The following is a 10,621-nucleotide window of genomic DNA, read 5'->3' as shown; positions in this document are numbered from 1 at the left end:
AATATAACTGCCACCAATCGTGGACAGATCGACACATGTATATCTGGTGCTGCCCTAATATTGAGAGAACCCAAACCCCAATACCAACTTTCAATTCTGTCTTATGATATAACACGTCTCTAGTTGAACTTTATTTACCCATAATGCAAGGGTCACATGTGTGAGTGGATCAATCTATTGTCATTTTAAGGATGCCTTGTGTCCTCCATTTGTTAGATCCTCAAAGGACACTTTAATTTATACTCTGATTTTTGTGTTAATTTGCATATAATTCAGTTGTAAATTGGGTAGTGTGAAAAATTTAATAAAACCGCCCTTTTCTTGTGATGTGTATTTTTGTGTTTAGTGCTTCTAGTTTAATGTCTACCTAAATGTTTAGGATCCAAACACGGATTGATTGTGAGCTGGTATATATTCCATGGTATGCCATTATTTTTTTGAGTGATTGTTATTGCTGGAATAAATTTTGTAAATTGATTTCTATTATTACTTAGTAAGTTTTAGCTGCCTGTGTGAAATTTAATTAAAATCGAATTAAAAATTCTCCAATTTTGTTTTCCTCTGTGCAGGATTTCCAGTGGATGTGTTAAACATGGAAGTCTGAAGAAAGCAATGACACTGATCTGGACAGAAGCTTTCCCTGTCCCCAAACACATCTCCTGCTCTGGTGACATGTCAAGGTGATACTTACCAGTAACACTTAAACTCCGTTTGGGAGGGGGGTTGGGGGTGTGTCTCGCCTTCTACCCCCTTCATTCCTATCGTACAGCAAGAGTGACATCATGCAGAGGTTCCCACAAAGTGGTCACAACTGAGCTGAGATGGTTTTGTACACGGCCCCCTTTCCCAGCAGCTTCCTGTCATTCCTCCACTCCCTATCTTGGGCACTGATTTTTCCCTGTTTCTGGCTGGGAGATCGGCTCCTTGCTTCATTTTTACCTACCACCTACGAGAAACGCCAGCGATCTGATGATCCTTGTTACTTCCAGGCCCTTTGTATTGTCATAACTACTCCAATATACTTGGCGCTACTCATTTCCTCTCTACCCTTTGCCTTTATTGGCTTCCTGGTTTGGTCACCTCTCCAGGCTGCCCGCAGACCATATATCTATTCCAGACTACAGGACAAAGCTCGTGCTAGTGGAGCCAAACTGTTAACAGAATGGAGAGCAACAGGAAGCGGAAAAAGTTTCTGCTTCGGATCTGCCAATGTTTGCCTCTTGCCTGACTCATTAGCAAGATTTACCAATCTTTTCAACACACAGGCTAGGGCAAAAGAGATTGGGAGGAGGATACGCAATGGAGCTAGTAGACCACAAATCAAGATATACATAGACTCTCCCACCAACACCTCTATCAGTGCTGCCAGTTTCAGTAGCCTGGTATCTCCGCAAGGAAGTGAGGTGACCCACCGTGCAGTAAACATGGGTATGAAGAGAACCACATCTATGGAATACAAAGGTGATAACTCTGGAGAGAACACCAGTGAAGAAGGTCGGGATGGAAAGAATGGAGGGGACATGGGTGAAGGGGAAGACAGTCCATGTATCATTCGCATTAGTGGGGAGGATAGTGGCCACATCTCCGACACAGAAAATGATGGTATGAGTGGGCATGTCAATGTGGCATGCTTGGCTGAAACAGAACCAGACCTTCAAAAAAGCCCAACCTCTAATCATAAACACAAGGAAGGGGATGGTGGGAGTTTAGACAGTTGTACAACCTCAAGGGAATCCCTTGTCAAGGTCCGAATGGCAGATGGAGCTACTGACCAAAGTGCTATCAACAACAAGCTTCTGTACAAGGCATCCATTATTAAGAAGGCTACAGCTCGCAAGAAGAAGCATACAGATGACATCCTGGACCATGAGATTTCTGCCTTTTTCCCAGCCAACTTGGACTTCCTATGTCTTCAAGAAGTGTTTGACAAACGGGCCGCAGAGAAGTTGAAAGAACAATTGCACTACTATTTTGAGTATGTGTTGTATGATGTGGGGGTCTACAGTTGCAACGGGTGCTGCAGCTTTAAGTTCCTGAACAGTGGGCTCATGTTTGCTAGCCGCTACCCTATCCTGGATGCTACCTATCACTGTTATCCCAACGGGAGAGGAATAGACGCGCTGGCCGCCAAGGGAGCTCTGTTCATCAAGGTGAGACACTGGTCTGTGTCATGTACAATGCATAGCAATGTTAAAAATTCCATATTTATCATACAGAAGCAGGGAATATTGCCACTGTTCTATGTCAGTGTAAACAGTTTATCAAAATCCTGATTGGGATTCAAATGTTGATGCAGCAGAACATTCCAAGTAGCACTGTTCATTGTAATAGACATAATTGATCCCTGTAATCATTATTCATGGCTCTTTAATCTGAATGTTTGTGGTTCTTACCAGACCCTATATATAGCTGTACTGTGAATCAATATATACACATCTGACAACATACAAGTTTAAAAAGAAGTGAAAGAATTGTCCTTAACAAAGGAAAACAATAAGTTGTGATGATAGTAACAGAAATTTGAGACAAGTTTGAGTAAAAGTAGAGTGTTAGCATACAAGAGGTGAATTGATGTGGGTAATAAGGATGTTTAGAGGACTCACACTAAAAGAAGGGAAAAAAGGGGTTGATGAGGGAAGAGCCCCGAGTTACATAGAATGTGACAGCAGATAAGAACCATTTGGCCCATCTAGTCTGCCCAAAGTTTATAGCTCTACTCACTTATTACGGCAACATTTTATATAGAGAAACAGGAGAGTGACCTGAAGACATATGGTGTTCATACATGGATCATGGATGCAGCCAGACAGTGTGGGAGAGGCCTTACGATTATTTCAGATGGGAATTTTATACAGATACAATTAGTGTGACCAGAGAGTGCAGGAAAGCTTCTGTGATAGACAAAGACTGGTGATCTACACAGGGTGAAATGGGCATACAAGCATGCACTTAGAGAGAAGTTCCATGATTAACAGTGCTGGGTAACATAGTTATGTGGATGATGGGCTGAGAAAAGATAGGTACTTGGAGAAGGGTATGGATTGAAGACAGCTGACAAAGTGGGGAGGTTGTAAAAAGACATCAAATGGCAAAATCAAAGGTGGTTAGGAAGACTGTAACCAAAAGTGTATGCAAAGATGATTTTCTGGCCAAACTTGACTATGGAGCCTCAACTCCTGTCTCCTTAATCTGTCAAGCGTTGAGGCTTCACAAAATGGTCAAAACTGTTGTTGGGTCATAAATTGGGAACAGTATAAAGACGCACAAATTTATTTCAAAACAAAGACCTATCTTTTTAGTTCTATGAAGGTGGCTATGCATTAGGTTGAAAACAGGCCATAAAGGAATATCAAAGTCTAAAACGAAGTTCCAGAATAATTCTGGGGCATTTGCCCAATTTAAGGTATGACTTCATGTACAACTGGAACAAGGAATGATAATTTATGATCATTGTATGCTGGAGGTTACTCGCCATAGTGAAAAAAAACAAAAGATGCTTTAACCCTTAATGTCTTTTTCTAAAGCCTTGTTATGAAAGGAAGAGTTTGTAATTTAATATGGCCAGTTTTACTCACAGAAATTCATTTAAAACGACAAATGAGCCATTATTGATCAGACAGCCAGACTACACAGTCTATCATATTCCGTGCAAATCCTTCAAGTCTCAGACAAGTTGTTCTATAGTGATAAAGATGTCTCCATTCCCACTGACGCTTCTTAACTGATCCTAGATGTCACTCAGAGGCGGGGAGGTGAGGTCTTGATCTGATTTATGATTAAATCCCTTAATCCGGTCACTATCGATATCCCAAGGTGGGCTTTTTTCAAGCCCAATTTATACCATATATGTTTTACTCTCCTGAAATGTTTTAGGACATAAATGGGAATAAAGCTAAAAGCTCTCTTTGTTTAAACACCGATGTAAACCATCTAGACCTTTTAGTGCCGCTAAGGGTTAACTTGAATTCTGTTTACTACAGCTTTTTCTGTTTACTGCCTTCCATGTTTAACTCCCCCGTCCCCCCATACACACACGGGAATGGCAGATAGATGGACACTCAACACAGTAATGTTTATATGGGGTGCACAATGAATTTAACTCCAGTAGACACAGCAATCAATCTGTCCAGGGGGATCTGCATTTAGTAAGTTATGGAAGTTATGTAGCTTATTAATGCAGAAAAAAGACACTGACAATGTTTCTGCAGGAAGACACATTCCCTTGGGTGCCACTAAATTATTATATTGACTCTGTCGGCAGTGCTGTAGACTGTGAGCGGATTATCCTACATAGACCATATAAAGAAAGGGACATGGTAATTGGATATTCAGAAGAAATACTATGGTTCTAAACAAAGCCGTAATTCTCTAGCTACGATGAAACGGAGAAGGATTATAAAAATTTTAAAAAAAGTGCCGCAGATGTGAATGCTTTAATTCCTAACACTGTGTTATTCTGCTCCCCTCCCTTGCGCCCGCAGCGCGATGGTCCCTCAGCACTGACTTCATCATTGCCTCCTCTGACATCAGCCCTAAGAGGGAACCTAAAATACATCCCTTAAGAGGGATTTGAAGATGCTGGACGTCCAGCGTTGTTTCATGGAATCAAACTCTGTCAAAGAACAGGAAGCACTAAAGGCAGTCTTAACACTGCAATATAAAAATTGCGGTTTTCTGTAACGCCAGTGTTTTAGATTGCAGTGTTAAGGGGACAGGGACACTGCACCCAATTTGAATACTTCATCAATGAAAAGTAGTAGTCTGGGTGCCAATAGTGTCCCTTTAAGGCAGCGATGGTTGACATTTTTGGGCCTTGGCGTCCTATCTTCTACAGAAACTAAAGAAAATATTTTGGAATGTGTACAACTCATGTTTGTCCACCTTTTCCTAATTTAATTCTCACCCCTCCATATGAAAATCTCCCTCTTATGCTGAAATCACACAGTACAGAGTGCTCACAGAATAGCTGGGGAAATCCTCTGCTGATGTCCATACTGTCAGTAGAGGGAATCCCTAGTGGGTGGGATTAGGGGCAGGATTAGGATTAGCATAGCATTATGGTGTTGGATTAAGGGCAAGATTAGGGGGAAAAATATACATTTGGGGTATTATTTTACTTGAGAATAATAGCAGAATACAAATATGGAGAGTTTACAGTAGTGGGACAAACGTGGTCTGTGAATTACCCGAAATAAATCACTTTTTAGAAATGTATATTTTTGTGTAACTTTTTGGATTCTGTGACTACTATAAAAGTTGTAATCTCAACATGCCAAGCTTTGCAAAGTTTTTGCTTTAAAACCATAATGCACTCCTTGTTTTAAAATGTCCAAACATTAAATGAAATCCTAGTCATATTGGGCAATTTAACAAACAGGACTAATTTGAGTGATGTACTTTTTTTTTGTTGCACTTGTTGTGTAGAAATGAGGTGTAAAACCTTTGTAATATTTTATATGTAATATTTTATTCATAATTAATATTGTAATGTCACAAAAATGATATCTGTATTGACCCACTTCAGCAGGGTAAAGTTATAGAATAAACACATGCTAAAAGTGACAAAAAGACCTTGGTTAGAAATGCCTTGGTCCAAATAGTTAATGTGTAAACATTGATTACCATATAATACACAACTAGGCTGTACAGTCTTTTATTTTAAAGGAACACTATAGCATTAGAATTACAAACGCGTATTTCTAACGATATAGTTTATTACGACATTATTTATTGTCGGCTCCACTGTGTGAGGGTTTAAAAGGTGCGATATACTTACCTTTCAGCCCTAGCAAGCAAGGGATAAAATAAACAAAATAAAATACCTGCAACAAAACGAGAAAGTCACAATCCATCCCTCCCCAGCCAATGTGTACTGGGTAAAATTGTGCATGGATCTCCTAGAATTTTATAGCATTTTCACTCCACAGCAGCACATTAACATAGAGATAAAAACACCAGAGACAAAAAAAATCATGAATCTATAAAAGGCTTCTCCCAACTAACTATTTCCTCTTTCTTTGCTGCTCCGCAGACAGTACAGGTCAGAGTACCACTGCCTCCTGTTTATATGGGTGGTTATGGATATTTTACTGTATTTATATGTTTATTACTGTATTGATTTATTTGTTTAGAGGGTATTTTTGCATCTACCTACTTAGTGCTGTAGGGATTGATTTATTTAGCTATACTGTATTTTCTGCATCTACCTTCTAAGTGCTCTAGTGATTGATTCATTTAGCTATCTGTATTTTCTTCACCTACCTGCTTAGTGCTGTAGTGATTGCTTGATTGATTTACTCTCTTTTTCTGCATCTACCTTCTCATGGCTGCAGGGATTTATTTGTTTAGAATGTGTTTACCTTCCTACTGCCATTATCATTTATTTATTTAGATTGTATTTTTCTGTCCCTACTTTTTTGCTGTAGGGATGTATTTTCTCTTATGACTTTTCAGCATTTTCCTGTTTTGGGCCCCCCTGTCTGGGGATCATTTTTTTCTTGGGTTTGGGGGGGGGGGGGGTTTCCTTTTTCCCTCCCTCTACCTTTTCAGGGTGGCTTTGCCCCCTTCACTTTTCGTCCATTTTGCGGCCGCCAGAAAGCGGTCTTCCGACCGCTTTCCGTTGCCGACCGCCGGGACCCTGGAGTAAGACTCTGGCAGTCCCACGTGTTGAATCCCGCCCGCCAGCTCCATCCGCCGAGCGAGATCCTCTGCTTCCACACCCCACCCGACCCACGCTTCCGCTCGCGGTATAATTACTCCCACAGTGTGGGTGGGGGGGGGCTACCTTCCCATGCAGTGCGGCGGCCCCGAGCATCCACTTCCCCGCGACCGCGTGGTCGGGTGGGGGCGGGGCCGGCCAGTTACCAGACTTACCGCATTAGTTCCGTCGATGGTAGGCACATGTGCTGTAGCTTTGACTGGCACTCAGCTTGGGTGCATTGCACCCTCAGGCTGTCCTGGCTTTGTGCCCCATGTGGCTGGCAAGTTAGGCTACTGGGGACTATAGTGGATGATATAGATCACAGGCATGCTATATAGAGCTGTGCACAACCCCTCAAGGGTGCACTTATACTCATCATCCCCCCCCCCCCCATTTTTGTTTGTTCAGATGATTGCTTGCAGCGCTCTGTTTTATCATATTGACCAATGGAGGTAACTCAGTTGGTGAGTTCCCTGACTACAGGTGTACTCAATATGCAAGTTCACTATTTACGGAGTGTCAGGCACTATTTAACTGAAGTGCGTTATCTACAGTTGCACAGTAGAAGGCTATGTACAGTTACACAGTAGAAGGCTATGTACAGTTACACAGAAGAATGCTATGTACAGTTACATAGAAGAATGCTATGTACAGTTACACAGAAGAATGCTATGTACAGTTACATAGAAGAATGCTATGTAGAGTTACACAGAAGAAGGCTATGTACAGTTACACAGTAATATACTATGTAGTTACATAGAATGTTATGTACTGTTACACAGAAGAATGCTATGTACAGTTACATAGAAGAATGCTATGTACAGTTACACAGAAGAATGCTATGTACAGTTACATAGAAGAATGCTATGTAGAGTTACACAGAAGAAGGCTATGTACAGTTACACAGTAATATACTATGTAGTTACATAGAATGTTATGTACTGTTACACAGAAGAATGTACGTACAGTTACACAGAAGAGTGTTATGTACAGTTACACAGAAGAGTGTTATGTACAGTTACACAGAAGAGCGTTAGGTACGGTTACACAGAAGAGCGTATTGTATGTTTACACAGAAGGATGTTATGTACGGCTGCACAGAAGAGTGTTATGTACAGTTACACAGAAGAGTGTTAATTACAGTTACACAGAAATATGTTATGTGCTAATAATCTGAAGAAGTGTTATGTACATCTTAGCGAAAGGTACATTTTATCGGAAGAATGGAATGCGCAGTTCCTCACCTGTACATCTCTGAAGGTCCTGACTTGTCTGTGCCCCAGGACTTGGCCGGCTTTGTCCGTGCCTTACTGATTGGCCTGCTTTGTCTGTCCCCCATTGATCTGGCCTGTGCTGTCTGTGCCAGAATGTCTGCATGCCAAGCCTACTGCCACATACTCACGCTTGTGCATTGCATGCGCTGCTCAACTTGCCTCGGTCACTAAATGGGGTGATGCCCCTATCTCCCTGCCGGTGACTCTTGTCCTCTATACTCCTTGAGGTCGCTTTGCCTGGGACCGCTGCACAGGAGAACCCTTATCCGGGTTAACAGCGCAGACAATGACTACTATGGCAGTGACCGCCTCCGTGGAATTAGGCTTTAGCCAAGGTCCTCCCTTAAGCTTATCAGGAGCGTAACGCTAGAGGGCCCACCTTTAAAACGGCAGGCAGACTCTCCTAGAGGAGAGCAGGCAAGGGCACATAAGCGCTACTGGAAGGGTGAAGGCCCTGAACCAGTGACTTGAATTAGTCAGACTCTCCTTGAGGAGAGCAGGCAAGTGCACATGAGCGCTACTGGAAGGGTGAATGCCCTGAACCAGGCTCCCGGAAAGATAAGACTCTGAGGAGCGGCTAACCCCTCTGCAATTGGCCAGATGGCTCTGCCTATATGGCGCGGGGGAGGCTATGACCACCGGACGCGGCAGTGACCGCCTTCTTAAAAAGGCAGACGACTTGGAGGAGTCAGACTCTCTGAGTGGAGAGCAGGCAAGGGCGCATAAGCACTACGGGTAGGGTGAAGGCCCGGAACCAGACGCCCGGAAAGATTAGACTCCGGAGAAGTGTCTAGCCCTGATATGATCGACCTTGACGGCCAGACGACACTGCCGATGTGGCGCAGGGGTGAAGGTCCCCGTAACCCCCCACCATGGCCGCCCTAGCTGAATGGCGGGCAGACCAGTTCCTCTCGGAGGGAGAGGACGATGGGGGTGTGGATTATGATGACGGCCCCTAGTGGCACCATGAGATGCAGAACAGGGGCCCCGACGTCCTTGGAAGAAGAGGTCGTCACGTGGATCGCCTTAAACGAACCCCTGTTCGACCCTCGATCCATTGCTCACCTGGTTTCTTTGGAATGGTCTCTGCCCGATCACCTAGCACCATCGTTGCGTTTATGGGCCCGTAGACCGCTGGCTTGAGAAGCCCGCAGGATAATTCGAGCGGTATTCCCAGTCGGGCTCCCGAACAGAGTAGCCGCAAACCCAGACTTAGACCCCGATGGGGCACTGCAGTTTTGCTGGTTAAGCACCTGTCTAGTATTCAGGAGATCCTGAGAGCACCCCACTCCAGTGCCTATACTATGAAGTCCGCACTGGCAAGCCGATTGTTCTCCGCTACACGAGTGAGTTGTGCTAGCAGAACATACGAGGAAGTATAAGAGGTGTCCTATTTTACATGGAAATACTTGACGGAGGCTTATCTCAGCTCCAACCCGTACCTTTTATAGGGGATTGGACCCTTGACCCGGAATTTCACACTTGCCTCCACTTTCGACGGGGCCCCCGAGTCTGGGGTGGCAGACGACCCTATCCTAAACGCAATTTGGACCGCTGGAGGTGCTTGGGATAAAGGGATCCGAGCCCCTCGGAGTCCCGGCACGAGTCTACGATTGAATGTATATTCATTAGTTACTTTGAATTAGACGCGGCCCTCAAGAAACTTCTAGGGACCGCGGGGCCCAGTTCTGGTAAGGTGGCCTCTATTTTCTCCCTGGTGAGATAGGTATCTTGTGCATCAGTCATTTGGGCGACAATACAACCTGGTTGGCAGGTTGGGAGGAATTGAGGACATTCAGGAATACCAGAACTATCTGAAGAGATCTTTCTCGTTTTCCACGCGTTGGGACCCGGACGCAACTCTTCATCGATATAGGACATCTTGCTGTACGGTCTACCTGGACGGGCTTGCCGGAACCCCTGCGAGGTACCTCCCAGACCGAAAGGTCAGACGCTCCCTGCGTTTTCCCTGGTTAGAGTCCCTGGATTTGGTTTTTTTTTTTCAACCAGGGAAATATCGACCTCCTCTACATCTCAAGGAATGGAGTCCTGGAGGGCGGATTGGACGCAAGGGGGGTGCCTCCTATGCTCTCCACTGCCCGAGTTTCCCGTATGTATGGAATAGTTTTCTCTGGGAGGACCCGGAGTCAACACTTTAGTCCACGGAGGAGGACCCATCAGGCCCCGACCAGTAAGGCTGGATGACGGACCCGTTTGCACAGTGATGGCCGCTTCCCTCAAGGACTGTTCGACACGGAGACGCGGACGAGTCTCCTCCATTTGTTTGGTCTCAGGACCTTTCTACAGGTGCCTCTGTCTGCAGTTCCTGGATTCCCTGGACCCTTGCTCATTTGATCTCGGGGATTGTGAGACTTTGGTCTGCATGGCGACCCTGACATAGTTGGGTCTGGTACGGATCTCCTAATTTTGCTACCGCTTTTACAGGGATCGGGTATTGTTTGGTCACTTTATTACCGGGGACTGCCATATCAATTAGATTAGGTAGTGCGTATGACTGTTGTCAGCGGGCCTCGCTCTGCTTAGAGTTCCTGAGGATGGGTCTTCATCTCCCCAGGGGGTACACGCATTTTTGTCATGCTCCTATGGTGGTTTCTGTCCGGTTCTGTCCATTCACTGATTTTGGATT

The 10,621-nt window shown here is 44.3% G+C and overlaps 1 protein-coding gene across 1 annotated transcript in view; it reads left to right on the top strand.

Annotated features, from left to right (window-relative positions):
* The first annotated feature begins 577 nt into the window (after positions 1 to 577).
* The window catches only part of SMPD3 (sphingomyelin phosphodiesterase 3), a 35,325-nt gene continuing 25,281 nt past the window's right edge, over positions 578 to 10,621 (top strand). The window contains exon 1 of the mRNA XM_063437592.1: positions 578 to 2,150. Coding sequence (XP_063293662.1) covers positions 822 to 2,150 — 1,329 coding nt within the window. The 5' untranslated portion in view covers positions 578 to 821. The remainder of the gene's footprint in view (positions 2,151 to 10,621) is intronic.

The sequence above is a fragment of the Pelobates fuscus genome, chromosome 12, assembly GCF_036172605.1.
Source record: "Pelobates fuscus isolate aPelFus1 chromosome 12, aPelFus1.pri, whole genome shotgun sequence".
Lineage (NCBI taxonomy): Eukaryota > Metazoa > Chordata > Amphibia > Anura > Pelobatidae > Pelobates > Pelobates fuscus.
The sequence above is the reverse complement of the archived record's forward strand: the minus strand, read 5'-3'. Positions and strand labels throughout refer to the sequence as shown.